Source organism: Podarcis pityusensis (genome assembly GCF_964106645.2).
Source record: "Podarcis pityusensis genome assembly, chromosome: 16".
Taxonomy (NCBI): domain Eukaryota; kingdom Metazoa; phylum Chordata; class Lepidosauria; order Squamata; family Lacertidae; genus Podarcis; species Podarcis pityusensis.
In genome coordinates, this window is record NC_138041.1 from 23012637 (window position 1) to 23029935 (window position 17299).

General features: G+C 45.8%; 1 protein-coding gene across 12 annotated transcripts in view; it reads right to left on the reverse strand.

The window, feature by feature from the left end:
• Window positions 1-283: 283 nt before the first annotated feature.
• The window catches only part of MTMR3 (myotubularin related protein 3), a 41982-nt gene continuing 24966 nt past the window's right edge, over window positions 284-17299 (reverse strand). For 2 of the 12 annotated variants that reach the window (XM_080986179.1, XM_080986185.1), the window contains 10 exons: window positions 15907-16018; window positions 14949-15144; window positions 14115-14300; window positions 13609-13779; window positions 12035-12180; window positions 10413-11808; window positions 7542-7652; window positions 6928-7016; window positions 5115-5141; window positions 284-2991 (listed from right to left, as the gene is read on the reverse strand). In XM_080986179.1, coding sequence (XP_080842305.1) covers window positions 2820-2991; window positions 5115-5141; window positions 6928-7016; window positions 7542-7652; window positions 10413-11808; window positions 12035-12180; window positions 13609-13779; window positions 14115-14300; window positions 14949-15144; window positions 15907-16018 — 2606 coding nt within the window. In that variant the 3' untranslated portion in view covers window positions 284-2819. The remainder of the gene's footprint in view (window positions 2992-5114; window positions 5142-6927; window positions 7017-7541; window positions 7653-10412; window positions 11809-12034; window positions 12181-13608; window positions 13780-14114; window positions 14301-14948; window positions 15145-15906; window positions 16019-17299) is intronic. The other 10 variants (XM_080986188.1, XM_080986181.1, XM_080986183.1 and 7 more) reach the window with 7 other exon arrangements.

Here is a 17299-nt window from a genome sequence, read left to right on the forward strand (position 1 = left end):
CGCGTATATATACGTGAGAAGGTTTTGAAAGGTTTTTTGGTTGCTCTTGCCTAGGAACAGGAAGAAGCATAAGTAACAGGAGGAGGGGCATCTCATACTAGTAAAACCCTCAAGAGGTCAACTTGCTTCCAAAGGCAAACAAGGCTCTGTGCCGCTGCTGTTGTTGCCACCACCACCCTGCCCAAACCAGTGATAAGGAAAAAAGGGAAGACGTAGCAGAACATTTCTCCAGCTTACAGAAGGGTGGGGCAGTTAAAAAAGTAGGAAGTGGGTCAGCAAGTGCTCCCGTGCAAAACTCTAAACTTTATTCACTTTTATTTATATATTTAACAATTCTAAAGTATTTATGTCTTGCTCTTGACAAAAGAAAATTGAAAAATATAAAGGAGCAACTTTGCGCTCCTCTTCAGGAGAGAAGAGTTTTATATATACACAGCTATCTGGTGCGAGTGTCCTGCTTTACATACAAAGAATAAAATATTAATAAAAAAGTGCTTCATTGATCAAAAAGACTAAGAGCTGCAAGCGTTTATTCACACTGTACATCACAGACACGCCCCCCCAAAAAACCCGTATCGGAACCTCTTGGCACCTGTCATTATGAACTGCAGAATATTAGACCTTGTTTTCACCATCTATTTGTACCATTAAAACCACACTGCCACAGTGCGCAACACAATTATGCTTTTCCTTCAAAAATCATCTCTATTCACCCACTTTAATGGATAAGTACAGATAAACTCCATTTACTCCATTGCAACTCCCACCTCTATTAAAAAAAGAGTGCTATGCATGTTTGCTGCATACTCCCATAACATTTAATTTTATATTAAAAATCCAAAAGCCAAATTAGAGCCAGACTTTGTATTGCCCGTTCTCCCAGCTGGAAGAAAGGAGGAGTACAAAGAAGTTACGTACATCCCCAAGCTGCCTTAAAAGGTGCAAAGTCTCTTCCTATGTCTCTTGGAAAGACTTGATTTTCATTCTCAAATGCTTCCCATGTATGACTGTGTTGTAATCAACACACACACCTTTTCACAGAGAACATGGAAAGAAACAAAAGTTTGCTGACTGCTTTCTTCCATCAGGTATTCCAATACACTCGAAAACTTCACTTTAGAAGGCATTGCCCTATCTTGGCAATAGGTTACTTCTAACTTTGCAATCTCTTTTCGGAAGATTGGTTAGCTTATTACACCACTGCTGCTGGAGTCTCTCTTCTTCCTCCATGCTGCTATTAATACACAGCCCCCCTTGGTATGGTTGGAGGGCTTTACTGGCAGTGCCACACATTCCCCACAGTTGCTGGCTTGGGTACAGTTGCCCACAGGGAGATCAGTGCTGCCTACGAACTTGTGCCATGAGGAAGACATCTCAAGCTGAGGCAGTTTCAAGTGGTGGCAGCCGTGTGATAAAGGAAACATGTTCAGTAGTCAAATTCTGCAGGCTGGGGCAGAGGAATATAGAGGCACGTCACTACTTGGTGGAATATTTAGGCAGAAGCTGCTTCAGCTTCCCCTAGCAAATGAATTGCAGAAAAAAATGTACTTTCACACCCACCAACCAAAACCTGTAAGTGTTTTTTGTTGGCAGGGTTGGGTTGGGAAGACGATATTAAAATAAAAATAGGAGGACTCAAGACTATTCATAGCACAGCAGTAGAAAAGTGATTTTAATGTAAGGGGCACATTTTCGTTTTAGATGAGTTGTATCTTTACATACAAATTTTTTGGGGGGCAGTTGTTAAAATGCCCTAGTTTGGGGGCCTTGGCAAACCAGTTTCCACTGACTCTCCTGTGCAGAAAACCCCCGAACAAATCAAAGCCACCCCCCATTTGCTTTGGGGTTCTCCTTGTGAGAGGGGGAGCCTGGCCAACAGTATTATTTGACTTTGCATGCAGCCTTCCCAGTGCAGCGAAGCAGCTCTGCCTTCTGTGTAAACTATCTTTTTTTAAGAAGAAAAAAGTGGGAGCAAGGATAGCATTTTAACAGCTAGCAATAAGCCCAAACACCAGTTCCTTCAAAACAAATTGCATGTACAAGAGTCTTACAGTGAGGTGCCAGTTTAAAAATACAACCCTGAACAGGAATGGTCTGTCCAATCCCCCTTCCCTCTCACTTCCCTCAAACAAGCGTACACTTTCTTTAGCCAAAGTGGTCCAGGCATTGCCTACCTTGAGCCACAAGTCTGCCAACATCGGCAAAGGACTGCCCAATGTGGAGATCTGCAACCCATTCCGCCCCCCCCCCACGCCTGCCCTTTCGTGCAGCAAGGATAACTAAGCCCACTCTAAGAACAGAGAGGGAGAGAGGTTTTTTCGAGAAGGCAGCTCCCATTTCTTCTAGCAGCAACAACTTCCCAAACAGCAGGTTGCTGTTGGGAAGTAACAGGAGTGACTGGGGAAAAAGAAAGCATAAGCACTGACGCTACAAGGTATTCACAAGGTCTCTGGACCGATTACCCTTCTTCTCACAGCAAGGTAGAATCATCCATCTGCAGCACAGTTCTGACAGCAGGGCAAAAGAAATGCCAGCGGGGAAGATTCCAGACCCTCTTTTCGTCGTCTTCCAGCAAAATCCACACAAAATTTACATGAGGTGGATGAAAATGACACTGGGAGGAACAGCTGGAAAGGAGGGGTTTCTTCTCCACCAGTACAGGCATCCTGTCCCTCTGAGCATGTCATCTCTCCTCCCGACTCCAGAGTGCAAGGCTTCTCTCCAGTCCTACCAGCTTCAGTCAGCAGAGAAATGTGCGTATCTGCTTAGCAGGGAGAGGTGGTGCTGTCTCTTCCCAGCTTTCCTTCCACGCTGGAGCCTCAGTTTGAGGTGGCAGCAATAGGTTTGTCCAGTTCGAGGTCAAGGCTGGGGCTACTGGGATGTAAGCTGCTGTAGCAGGATTTGCAGACCCGGCTGGGTTCGAAGAGCTGCTGGCTGGGGACCGGCACCTTCTGGTTACAGCAGCTGGAGCAAAAGACATTCCCACAATTCCTTCAGTCAGAAAGAGAAGAAATTACAGTAAATTTACAACTCAGGAATGCAGTTTCCACAACAGTACATGTCTTAAGTTGGTGCTTGCAGAAAAAGGTTGGGGGGGGGGGGGACAGCCTTTGGGCTAGTTGCCAAAGAGCAGCTTGGGTGGAAGAGGGTTAAGTTCTTTCCCCCCTGCAAACTGCAGTGGGTCAGAGTGCCACGGGATGGTGATGTCTGCTATGATGCCAGCCCAGAAATGGTGATCTGGAGGGGTGAAAAGAGCCTGTAACCGAGCCACAAATTTCTTTTGTGCCTATCTTCAGTGCAATGGAACACTTCAGCTATGTCTCCGTCTGCTCCTGGCTGCTGCTTCCCAAAAAGAAGTTAACTAGAATCAAGCCTTGAAGACTGGCAAGCCAGTCAACTCCTCCCCAAAAAAGAAAAAAGCCTACATAAGCCAGAAGTGAGCCGGCTGCAGCTCAAGGGAACTACAGCGACACTGTCTTTCAGCACAAAGAAAATGTGAGTCCATGGGGACCATGCAAAGCCACGCAGTGAGCAGCCAGAAAAGATGCAGCCCACATACTGAGTGAATGAGGGATGCAGCAGCTGACACAACTGTCAGTTGTCAGTCACACAGGGCCATAACAGCACATGCATCTTGGGGCAGGGATGGGGTCCTGCGTGCAACTAGAACCCCACAACCCCCCACTTCTGCTCTCAAACCTGCTTTCCCCCAAATGCAGCTCTGAGCAGCATAAGCGGACAAGGTCCCTGGTTCATAATCTTTGACTTGCAGATATAGGCAAGCATTAGGTAAGAATTGTTTTGCACCTCACTACAGGTGCCTTGAGGTTGGCATAAACAAACATAGCAGGTTTAATTTGCTCTTCTCCAGTAGCTTAATAGTGGGAGATAGGAGGCAACTGGCTTTATATAAAGAGTTCGTGCCAGGTGTGGTTTTTCTTTATGTTAACTGTCGATGTAACAGGCAAAGGGAAACCCCCATTTTTCATCTCACAAACTTTCATATTTCTAGCATGGCAAAGCAACCTCTAGATATCACTCACTCAGGGCTAGACTTGGGCTGGTGATTTGGAAGTCTTCTTATGGACTCCAATAGACCCTGCTATCAGAGAGAACAGCAGGAGTGAAAACAACAAGGCAGTGAAGACAGACCACTCTATGAAAAAGCCATTCGAATGCCCTCACAGTGAAGATTCTGAAAGGGTGAGGGTTCACAGCCCGACCTAGCTGCCAAAAGAAGACTAAATATTTCCTTTCAAGAGAAATTCCTGGACATTGTGTAAAAGAGAGACTATCTGTGGAATTTTCTGCCTGGGTATATCTGTTCAAATCTCACGCAAAGGGATCACTTAGTCCCTAAGCAGGTTCTTATATGCATTTCAGGATTTTTGCCAGACTCTTGGCCCTCAGTGTCAAAGTCATGTTCCTTCTCAGGGACTCTACTCCACCTGGCTAGCAGAGGAGACCCTAATGCTCACGCTGCCTTGCCCCTCACTCAGTGCCCATTAGCCCACGATTAAGGCTTTTTTCACTCTTGTGCTATTTCAGAAGTGATTGGTAAGGTTCTCTCCGTGTACTGCTCAAGAACTCCCCAACAGCTGCCAGCTCTCTGTAATACCAAATTCAACGAAAAAAGGCCAAAATAATGTGTTGGTTTCTATATGCCAGTGGTGGCAGGTGTGGAGGATTAGAGCTGTCCTCCTGACACTGGTGTCACTGCAGCTTACCTGGATGGGGCCAGGGCAGGGTGGACACATTGCCTTTGCTGCAGCTCTAGCAGGTAAGCTGCAGCGATACAGGGGGTCTCCACTCCACCAAAACGGATGCTACCACTCAATACACAGAAATTGCCTGCTCTTATAATTGAAATACTCATTGCAGATAAGCCACTTGCATGTTAGCCAAAGTTGCAGTATGCAGTATGAAACAAAAAGGCTTATTAGTATAATGTGAAAAGAGGCCCACAGACTTCGATATCCAACTGGGCTGCTACCATTCGTCTTTGGTGTAACGATTTATGGGCAAGAGGAGTGCAGGGGAGGGAGTCAAAGGTTAGTTTGAAGAGGTTATCGGAGAAATGCAAGCAGACAACAGAGGCTGTTCCAAATGCTCACCAAGTCTGATCAACACGGTCAGGGTCCCTGCAAGGAGGGGAGAAAAAGCTCAGAGGGGAGACTAAATCAGAGGATTTGTGGTTTTTCCCCCAGAAATGGCAAGGTGAGACCACTGTCTTTTCCTGCTAGTGTGAAAGAAGGTAATATACAGCTATGTTTTAAACAAAAAATGTTAGTGTGCTGTGAGAAATGAAGTTAAATGGCCCCTGCAAGCCCAACAATGGCGCAGCAATGGAAGAGGCTGTCCCTGCTGCATCTCTGCATGGTATCTTTCTTCGGACCCACCTTCCTCCAATCAGTAGGCATGGCAAGAACAGTGACACTTGCAGAAACACAGTCCATGGCCTCCACTGAGAAACATCATTTCTTATTGTAGAAAATAAACTGGTTTGGGTATTTTGTTGTTGGTGGTGGTGGTGATGGTGGTTGGGGGGTTTTCTTGGTGGTGGTGGGGAGATGTGAGGCACATGCCTCTGATTTTAATATAAAATAAAGAGTGCCACAGAAATCAGACTGGGAAACACAATTTAACTATTGAGGAAATGGACATGCCACACACTGTCTCAAGATGGATCAAATCTCAAAATCGGCTCCTACTTGTTCTTTGGAAGCCTTCTCAGCTAAGAAGTCTTGACACAGCTAGAAGATGAAGAAATTGAATGGGACATTTCCAACATTGTCCAAAGCTCCTGTTCTAACAGACTTCAGCACAAAGCAGAGGACCTCTGTCTATGAGGTGATTTAAACATTTGCTCAAAGCAGAAAATGCAGTGTAAAAGGAAAAGCACTGGCCAGGTGCTAAACTGGCAGAGTAAGCCCAGGAATATTTTTTTAAAAGAAAGTGGGGGGGCATGGAGCCTATTGGTGCTGCTGCTTGACTGGAAACAAAACAAGTTAGTGAGAAAGTTTGAGGCAAGCAAACCCACTAAAAAAGGCTGGGGTGCTTCATTGGTAAGGGAGGCCTTGTTGGCAGAGCTATAACCGACTGCCACCTGGCAGGTGCTGACCCATGACAGGGCCTTCTCAGTGGTGGTTCCCCAGTTGCAGAATTGCCCTCTTGGGCGAGATGCGCCTCCTGGTTACCCAAGGCATTTGATGGATAAAAGATGCTGGCCATGGCAATCTTGAAATTGGGCTTTAGTGACAGCTTTTAAATGTTTTACATTTAATTATTTTATATGTGTTTTTTAAAAATTTATTTTAAATTGCATTGCTTTAATGTTTTGATGTTTGCAACTTTGGGCATTTTTGGGAGGAAGGGCAGGATACAAGACTGCAGGTGTAAAGCAAAAGGGTTCTGTCCCTCTTCTCAAATCACCATCTGGGGACCAAGTTTCCACAGGATTCTATGAACTGTGTATTGGTGGGAAGTTTAGGATTCATACTTAAGCCCCAGTGCAAAGCCACCGGGAAATCTGACCTCCTAACAACTCTCTGCCCCCTTAAGAAATTACAGTTCCTATGATTATTTGGGAGAAGCCAGGAGTCTTTAAAGTGGTATACTAGTACTTTAACTGTAAGGTGTGGATGTGGGCTGTGTGACAAATTTTATAACACTCTTACAGCTTGTCAAAAGCTAAGCCCTTCTGACGCAGGCCATGGTGGACTCAGCAAGAAGAATGCTATACAGTGGGTGTCTACCCTTGCTATAACACTGCCGTGTGTGGCTCTATGTTCTGACATGGGAGAGTGATCTTATCAAGGAAAAATAAAAGGCAAAGTGCCCAGAGGCTAAAAGAAAGAGAAGCCCCTCCAGGAAATGGCAGCAGAATAGCATACCTGCACCCCACACTATCCATCCTACATGCATTACCTGCAGTGGTGCTTCCTGCTGACAAGCCAGAATGCACTGTCGCAGCCGTAACAGTGTGCAGCCAGGTGATCGGGAAGCCATCGTGTCACCTGGGAACAGAGATGTAAAGAGAGAGAGAACTTTAAATACAAGCAACACGGTTTAGAAAGTAAGAAGGAAGGCAGGAAGGCAGGAAGGTAGGAAGGCAGGAAGGAAGGCAGGAAGGAAGGAAGGAAGGAAGGAATTGTTTCTTCATCTTTGGCCAAATAACAGAAGAATCTTCTAACCGAGCATCTCAAATACCAAGTTTTCACAACCAGTGCTAAGGCCCCCAACTTTCTCTCACACTTACTTAGCTAAATAAGCCAAGCACACTGACACACCATGTGTTAGACAAGGAAAATGCTTTCATCATTTCCCAGTGCAGGTCCAAAGGCAGAAAACTGACAGCTATGGGGCTTCTTTGGCACAGGTACAGATTTTTAAGTATTAGAGACAACAGGGACAAGAGGGAAGAGGTTTCATGAGACCAATGTCAGAACCAAAGGGATACAGAGTAGAGCCAGGTGATTAGTAGCAGGTGCCGATATAAGGAAAAGGGAGAGGAAGGCCACGGAGATGGATTTTGCCTGTACCTCTGTGTCCTGTTTATCCACCTGCTCCCAGCTGGCTTCAGAGAAAATCTCTGTACTGCAGCGAGACAAACAGTTCTGATCCAGATTGCTTTCCGAGTCAGGGATTGAAGTCTGTTGGCAAACAAACACAGCTGAACAGAACCTACTCCCAACCCCTCAGAACATGGATTAGGCAGCTGAGAAGAGGGAATCCTTCTGAACCTCCTGCTCAGAGATCAGATTATGGGATAGGGTGGAGAGGTGGCTTCTACCAAATTCCTCAAAAGTTCTGCAAAACAGAAAACCCAAACTCATTGCTAAAATTCAAATGTTGCCATGAGCATATCTGATAGCAATATACTTTCATGGCTCATATATTTTGGCAATGATTGGGGTGCTGATGTTATCTCTATATGGTAGATACTTGAAGAGGTGTGTGATGTGGAGCAGAAGACAGAGCTCTGTGGCATAAATACGGTGCTGCAAAAGCTCCAACAGTAAACAATGGAATCCCTGAACAGACTCAGTTGCTTTCCAATTCATTTGAAAAACTGTACGCCATGCAGAGCACCATATCATACAACCATGAAGAAAAGACTATTTAAGCCCTACAGCAGTGGTTGTGGGGCACAGGGAATGGAGTGGGGCTTCACTAGAGCAACTGTGGGTGTACAAGCAATTTGGGAGAGGCAACAGTGGAGTGATGGAGTGGCAGCAGTGGCCAGAAGACATCCCCTTTGGGTAAAAATGGGAAGAAAATGAGAGGAGATCACGGGTACTTAGTTTCTCTTTCAGTCTTTGTCAGCTGGGGGGGAAGAAGCTAGAATAAACTCTTCAGACACCCCACTTGTGCCAGCACCGCAGATGCTGCTGCTCCATGGCAGCATCCTCCTGTCAGTCAAATCCCTTGGCCAGTTTCAGACAGTTTTAAGGCTGTGCAAACAAAACACTGGTTATTTTTAAAATACCAGTTTTCCAGCTACTGTGCAGTTCTACTCAACACACAGCAGAAGTCTATGGGACAAGCCTTTCTCCTTAGGACACGGAAGGGGAAGATTTTCGAGCCCAAGGACCACATTTCCTTCCAGGGGCCACGGGCCAGTGATGAGCAGGACTAGAAGCAAAAGTGGCCAATGGATGTGAATTTTACTTCTGCACAGTAGGATAAGCTTTATAAACACTCTCACACTCTTCTTTTCTCCATCCATTTCAGTCAAATAAATACACTCAAGGGGGGTGCAAAAGAGGGCAGGTGTAGCCTGGATAAAGTTCAGAGGGCAAACAGATGGGGCCTGGAGGGCTGCATTTGGCCCCTAGGGCTGAGGCTCCCCAATCCTACCTTAGGATTGTTCTATATATTGGGGTAGAAATGAAGTCTCAACTGAGGTCTTAATGTCTTCCCATCGGATCCAAAACCTTTAAGACGACTACATCACTTGGGAGGACCAATCCAGAGCCAAGCACAAGCCCAACAGCCTACCTTCCAAATATCCACCCACTCTCTCTATTCACCCCCCCCCCGATTCATTTGGTTAAAGGTAAAGGTAAAGGTAAAGGGACTCCTGACCATTAGGTTCAGTCAGACGACTCTGGGGTTGCGGCACTCATCTCATTTTACTGGACAAGGGAGCCGGCATACAGATTCCAGGTCATGTGGCCAGCATGACTAAGCCGCTTCTAGTGAAGCCAGAGTGGTGCACGGAAATGCGGTTTACCTTCCCGCCGGACTGGTACCTATTTATCTACTTGCACTGGGTGCTTTCGAACTGCTAGGTGGGCAGGAGCAGGGACCTATCAACAGGAGCTCACCCCGTCGTGGGGATTCGAACCGCCGACCTTCTGATCAGCAAGCCCTAGGCTCCGAGGTTTAACGCACAGCGCCACCCGCTTCCTGTCGACTCACTAGGTTACTTACTGGCAATTTTGCTCTCTCTCATCCAGGCTGCACATGAAAGAATGGGACACATGTGGCTGGCTGGCTACTAACCACCTTTTCACAGTTGCTCATTCCCCTTTGAATAGACCTCACAATGACAGAACTCACGTTGGTGAGCAGAACACAGCAGGGATTTGGATCAAGGACTGCCAGCTGGTGATCCATCCCACTGCATGCCACATCATGATCAACCCTGTTTTCATGCTTTATGTTATGCATGCATTTTTTTAAATTCTGGAGCAGCCCCAAGCATCCATAAACACCTGCATTCATAAACACATGACACAAAGAACTTCCCCTTAAAACCACCAACAGGTTAAAAAATGATGCAACAGGGGTGCCTCTTTTGAGGGAGGACTCTGGGCCACTCAAAAGAAAATGCAGAAACTAGTGGACTGGACTGTCAAGACCTTTCAACAGGCCTAAATGGTGCATAGGCATTTCAATGAACTTGGACAGGACATGGAATAAATTAGTCTCTGCTGCAGCAGTGCTTTGGCGTCTTCTGCTAATAACTATAAAGAAGTCCTGATACAACATCAACAAGTCTTTATACAATGTTTATACAAGGCAGTGTCCCTCCTCAACCAAATAAAGCATGTATGGCTTTGCCATTTTTACTGGCACTAAAACACACACACACACACACACACACACACACACACACACACACACACTTTTTCCAAAGCATGAGCAGCTTAGCAAATTAGCCATTCATCCAGCTGCCTGTAATGAATCAGAATCACCTCCAGGGGGACTAAGTGAGAAAGAATTTGTGAATCAGGAAAGGCTGGTTCCCTACACCCCCAGCCTCTGGCTATCAATGTGCCATATATATCTGTGGGGAAGAGGGCATATGTATCCAGGTAGCCTTTTTTGTGTGCAGTCACTTCCAAGGATCCATTTTCCTTGCACAGGACCACGGGCACAATCATGGCAAAGGTCGCTTAACTTACCACTTCATCCCCATAATCCCCGTTGAAACGTAGTGAGCTGTTCAGGTACTGGCTCTCTAGACGGCTCCTCAGCTCCTGCACCTGCTTTTTTAAAGTCTCCACTTCCTGCTGGTGCCCAGTTTCAATCTGGCGGAGGCGCTGCTGAATGACATCGGCATAGATTGGCATCCCATCGTCATCCAGGTGACTCCGGGCAGGCTGGTCCGGGCTGTTTGCTGTCTGCTGCCGGCCTGGAATAGCATGAACCCACTTGTGGTGCAAATTCCTCAGATGCAGCGGGGCAGAACTACAGCTAGCTGCAGAGACCTGTCGGCTGAGGGAAGCCTTTACCCTGCCTTCCTCCCCGTTCACACAGTGTCCGTTTGGTGCAGGGTATTTCTGGGTAACACTGAACCCTGCCGGGCTCTCTGCCACCTTGTTCTCAGGCTCCAGCTCTCCATTGCACACAATCTCTTTATAGTCAGCTAAAGGCAAGGCACAAGGTGAAGGCATTGGGTCATGTAAGCTGCTGCTCTTAGTAGTCCTGTTTAGGTTCGCTGCCAGTTTGTGTAGCTCTACTGAGTCCTCGTTCTCAGGCCGACTTTCGACAGTGCGGGAAAGTTCGCCAGCACTGTTGTCCATGGGATGGAGCCAATGGCAAGAGACATTCTGGATCAGCTCCGTCTTTGCCCCATTCTCTGTTAAAGTTTCCGTAGAGCTCTCCATGTTTGATGTTCCCATCTCATGCAGGACAGGAAATGGTAGGCTGGGCTGGGGAGTGCCCTGAGGGATTTTGACCTCTACAGGTAGCCTACTAACACTGTCCTCCTCTGCTCTTTGAATGTTACTATTTACAGCATTGCCCAAAAAGCCAGGCCGTAGTTCCTTCACCTGAGATGGTTTCTGGACATTGTAATGGAGCTCATCTTGCCCCTGAAGCTCAAAAGCACCCTGTAAATCCATCTGTGGGCTGGAAACTGGATTGTCTAATAAAGTTGCTGTATCCAGTTCGGTCTTCCCACCCATGTTATCAGTAGAGCTGTCCAGGTTCTCAGTCCTGCTTTCCTTATCAAGAGCGGTGTCCTCTCCCCCTTCTTTACTTGCCATTTCTGGAACACCCCTCACACACTCCTCCAAGCTCACTTCCTCCTTGGTAGCCTCTTGCAAAATGTTCTCCATCTGCCCCTCTGCTACAGCCACTGAAAGCTCTGCTCCAACCAGAGTCCTGCCTTGTTTGCCCACACATTCTCCGTCAAAGGGGTCGTCCTCCGGGTTCCCAAGGCTGCTCAGCTCCAGGGACCGGCGGTGCTCCTGCCACTTCTCGTTGAGGCTGGGGTCGCTACTACGCCGGTTGGTTGTCGGTACGCTGCTGTCACCAGCCATTGTCAGATTGTCAAATGACCTTGTCTTTGGCAGCCTTGAGAGGAAAGAAAGAAAAATGCTGAGAATTGTTTCTAATTACAGGTTAGAAATCAGCTGTTAACGGCCAATCACGCCTGCAGATAATCATCTTTCGCATGATGCTATACTCTCTCAACAACTCCTGAAAACTGCCATTTGTTAATCACGTGGACAGCAATAGAGGCAACTCCCTCACCTGTCAAACATCTACTTACATTACATCATCTGAACTCTGAGCTCACCTGCCCAGAGGCTGATCTTCAGGGCTGGAACCTGGGACTGGGTAAGGGGCACAGGTGTCATCCGCAGGGGTCGAAGGGGAAGAACATGGCAAGTAAACGGCACTCCACAGCATGAGGTTTCGCACGTGGCACACAGGATACAGCACCTGAGAGAGAGAGAGGACGAACAGACTACTAAGAAGGCTGTAATCCTTTTATTAAGGTTTGAGATTGACTGACCTTGCATTTTAATTTGCAGTCGCAGGTTAATCTTGAATATATTCAAGAGCAGCCATTTGAATCTTGCCCCTTCTGGACACACTGGAATGGCCTCTGTTTGCCCACCCCATCAATTGATACAGCCCCTCCCGCCAGCTCATTGCTCATACTCTCAACCACCACAGTGCCACTAATTTAGAAAGTGGACAAACTATTTCAAAAGAGGGTGAATCATTGCAATGACTGGGAAAGCAAGCAAACGCCCAAAACCAAGAATGTTATATTAAAATGGCAACTTATTTTAAAACAACCAGATGAGCAGTGTAGTGCATCCACAAATTGTATTATTATATATACTGCACTTATGCCGTTCTGTGTCTCAGAAGAGCTCAGAGTGATTTACATGCATTTTCCCAGGTGATTTAACTATCTTATTTTCAGCCATACTTTTAGAATACTGTAATAATAACGTGCCCTTCAGCACACATTCTCTCTCAAGCAATGTACCCCCAATAACACAAAACCTACCCCGTTCCGTACAGTTGGGTGACATTTGCTGTGGCTGCATGTAATGCCAGACCTTTACCAGCGTTACAAGGATGTGTGGGAGTGTGCACATGAAGCCTTAAGAGTTTTTTGACATTATTAACAGCTGCAAAATTGGTTAACTGAAGATCAATGAATGTTTGTAGTCAAAAGAGTGGGTTTCAAGAAGAACATTTGGGGTCTATAGGGAAATTATGGTACATTATATGCCTAACAGTCCTTTTGCTCTGAATCTAAAATAGCTGAATAGTAGTACAGTATGTCCATATGTTGGCTAATTGCTGCTTTCAAGTCACACTTCCCAGGTGCTTCCCATGAAGACAGAATATGGGGACAGACACTCAAACTGCAACATGGACCTATAGACCAACTGTCTCAGAGCACTACTGTGCTCTTGGCCAGCTCCTACTCATCTCAAGGGGGTTTGCAGAAAGGAGCATCCTGCTGGACTGTGTCCTACATCTTTTGACTATTCTCAGAGTGCTGTAGCTCTGAGAGTCTTTCTGGCTTCATGAAACTTTGTTCAGTGCAAGAACATATTGCCCAAGTTGGGTCACCTAATGCAGTGTTTTGCATTGTCTTGGAAGACCAGGTTCCTTACCCTCTTTTAGATACAAACTCTTGCTTCAATAAGGTAGGCTGAAGTGCCTCGCCTTGAAGTAGAATTTGCCTGCCTCCACTAAGTTGCAATCATATATATAGCTGCATCATACTTCGCCTCATCTTGATTTACCTGACAGGAATGTTGTGGGAATGGGAAAGGGAAAAAGAACTATGTGCACCAGACTGGTTACATTTTTATAGGAGCGCAAACAATAAAAAGTACATACAGATTCTGATTGGGAGGAGTAAAGCAGATTTTTGAAGGCTTTGTTTCCTGCTCGCAGCAGAGACCAAACTGAACAGGTCCTCTCTTGGGTGTGCTTTTCACCTCTCTCCTTCGCGTTGTTGCACAGGAATGTACCAAAGAGGCAGGAGTATGTGTGCTGCACCAACTTGACCTATATAGAAAGGATGCAGCTATATTACTGTTGGCACACAAGCCTGAAAAGTAGGATCTCTTGATTTCTCTTTCACACACACAACCAAAACACAGATACGCAGGTCTGAAATATGTGAGTTTAATGTGAACTCCAAATTTGATTTTCTAATTCAGAGTTTAAATAACGCTATGGGACATACCTAACTATCCTCTGAGTGAGCATTTCTGCAGACTCTAACGAGAGATTTTTACGTTTTACTTTTTTTGGCTTGGTAGCTTCCTTTTCATATCTGAATACTGAACTACGAAAAGGTTCAAAATATTAGAAGCAGTGTGTAAAAGTATTCAACTCACAAGGAATGCTTCATTAAACTCGAAAGAGCAGGGGAACTGCCTCTGGAGCTGATGGACACAGTCGAGCCACTGCAGGAACACTGGGCATCGTTCATTCAGGTCATCTGAATTCTCACCATGACCACAGCGATCGGCAAACTTATGGCCAAAATCCAGCCACTCCATCTCCACAAGCACCTGGAAACCCTGAGGGAAGCATCACTGAATTAAATTCGCACAAGGCTCAAGTCCACAAAGCCAAACTAAGATATGCTGGCATGAGGTGGAAAACCCAAAATGCTTTCCCTCCCAGCAATTAACCAGCAAGGGGTCAAATTCACTATGAAAGTCTCATGGGCAAGTCCCACTGAAATGAAGAAAAGCTGCTCTCATTTGCATCAATGAGGCTTGCGGAAAAGAGCTTACACACAAGTGGCACCCCAAGGGCCAGATCCATGTTTCTATCTCTGCCATCCTTAATAACACTTCAAAATGATCCTTACTTCAGACTACCTATTTCATTCTCGGACACAAACTCACATTTCTCTTACGCACCCCGCCCCCAAAAAACCCTTCCAGCATTAAATCCATTTTATTTCATGCCAAGTCTATTCTTCAGCAGTTTGGAGGAAAGCACATGGATCAGGCGTGGGGGACCACTGGCTCTCCAGATGTTGCTCAATTACAATTCACATTAGCCCTAGCAAGCACAGCCAATGGCCAGGAACAATGGGGACAGCAGCTGAGCAACATCTGGAGGGTCACAGATGCTCTTCTTTAGAAGAGCCACCACCATAAACCTTTCTAAACACGATTTAGAGGTCCCCCAACCGTGCTATTTCCCATGCCACGAACCTCGATGGTCCTGTAATATGGATCCAGCAGCAGCTTAGCCAGAGCCACTATCTGCGGGGTTCTGTCCCAGCCATCTGAGCAGTGCACCAAGACGGGCCGCTGATCTCTGTCCACTGCATGAACTACCAGAAGTGCCGATTTCAGAAGGACAGACAAATGTTGCAGCCATTTGGTGCTTTCCAGAGCTGACAGCCAGCTGCAGATCAACAAGGGAGAATAGTTTTGACCTCTCTGTTCTGTTAAAGTGAAGTTTGTAGGTTGAGCAAATTTCAGTAACAAGTGGAGGGTATACTTTTTTTCTTCTGCATCAAAAAGTACAAATCGCTTAAGTTAGTGGGTATCCAAGCCTCTATTTCCAGAAAACTTGGGGTGTCTCAGAAGCATATCCAAGGTTCCCAAAGAGAACAGTAATAACAGGTAGGTTCCCCCTAAAGGTAAGCTTGCACACATGCCAACAATGCAGGAGTGTGTGTTGGCAGTATTTCGGGGAACTCTCCTATTTTGTGTGGGAAAACAGCCAAGGTCAATAGGTCTGGAGGTAGGTGGATTAAAAAAAACCAGGTTTTTTAAATTAAAAAAAGCCAATATTAAATATATGCGTGTGTGCGTGTGTGTGTATATATACACACACACACAAACATATACAAATAATTACAAATGTTAATTTTCTCTTATCTAATAACTAATCCAGCATTCACTAACCTGGTGCCTTCTAAATGGCCATTATGGCTGGGAATAATGGGGGCTGCAATCCAAAAATATCTGGAGGGCACAAGGCTGGTGGAAGGCATGCAAATGACTGCCTTTCTTTACAATGACAAAAAGAAGACTGAGGATTAGATTGTTTAAAAAGCAATACCAATAAACCTATTAGTACAGTGTGCGTGCTGGGAAGGGGAGATGTGCAAGGGGACAACAGTGGGGGGGGGGGCAGAGAGAAGGCGCACATGTCACTCACTTTCCTGGGTCCGGCATTTGTGTGCAGAGCAAACGCAGCGACTGAAAGCTCTTCCGAATAGAATGGATGTTTGCCATTCCCATAAACACTACTTCACAGTTTGGATAATACTCTGTTAAAAGCAGAAGATAAGGCACTTCAAACAAGGCAGAAGCGAAATGAATGAAGGAGCTTTACTGTAAAAATGAGCCAGCAGCAGCTGGGGCCTGTGCTAAGCGCTATTATCCCATCAGCCTCCTCTAGCCTTTGAGGTTCTCTCAGGCACACCAAACATCATGACAAAGGACGACTGTTATGACAGAATAGAGGGAGTTATTCTAACACAGTCTAAAGAAAACACATGAACTTACTGATCTACTGGACTGCTTGCTGGGAACAATGGTCTCTATCTATAGAAGTGGTTTGAAACTGATTGTTATCACCAGTGAACAGAAGTCAGACAGCCCCCTTAGTTAGCAACACGGACGTGGCAGTGGAGGAGTTGAAAAGTAAGAGTTGTGTAGTGTCAGCATGCTCAGGACCTGTCTGGATATTATCTCTCACCCTCTGCCCTCTCTGGTGGCAATTTAGCATGACAACAGTGGCACATTCTTCAGCCACTATACTCCTGAACCACTGCCAGGAAGCAACACCTGTAACTGTAGACATACAAGTTCAATTGTTTCCATGGGCTACTTTGTATGTAGGAATTTCAAGTATACGGATCCCAATACAGTGGTACCTTGGGTTAAGAGCCTAATTTGTTCTGGAGGTACATTCTTAACCTGAAACCGTTCTTAACCTGAGGTACCATTATAGCTAATGTGGCCTCCCGCTGCTGCTGCCGCCGCGCTGCCACAATTTCTGTTCTCATCCTGAAGCAAAGTTCTTAACCCAAGGTATTATTTCTGGGTTAGTGGAGTCTGTAACCTGAAGCGTCTGTAACCTGAAGCGTCTGTAACCCGAGGTACCACTGTACTTGTTTGGGATGGGTGACGTAGTTGCACAGAACTTTAAAAGTTTTTTGGTACGATTAGAATGCAGCCTGGAGGGTGGACGTATGGGTTCATGCTGGACTTCTGTAGCATCTTGCAATTTTTAAACAAATTACAATCATTAGGTCTTCATAAATAAGGTGCACCTGGCTGGTGCACCATGCAGTTTTTCACCATGTATTGGTTTGGGTGGATCAGCAAACTTATAAATGATGTCAAGCGCATGCCGTAATATTATAAACTTTTAAGCTGACATCTATTGCAGATTTTGAATCATACAGAGAATCAGGGTGTCACTTGGAACATAAGTGTTTGGCCTTGTTATCAGACCCCTGGATCGAGAGATCTCATTACTGTCTGCACCACACCGGTAGTGGCTCTCCAGAAATTTAATCAACGTCTCTCTCAATTTTTCCCTT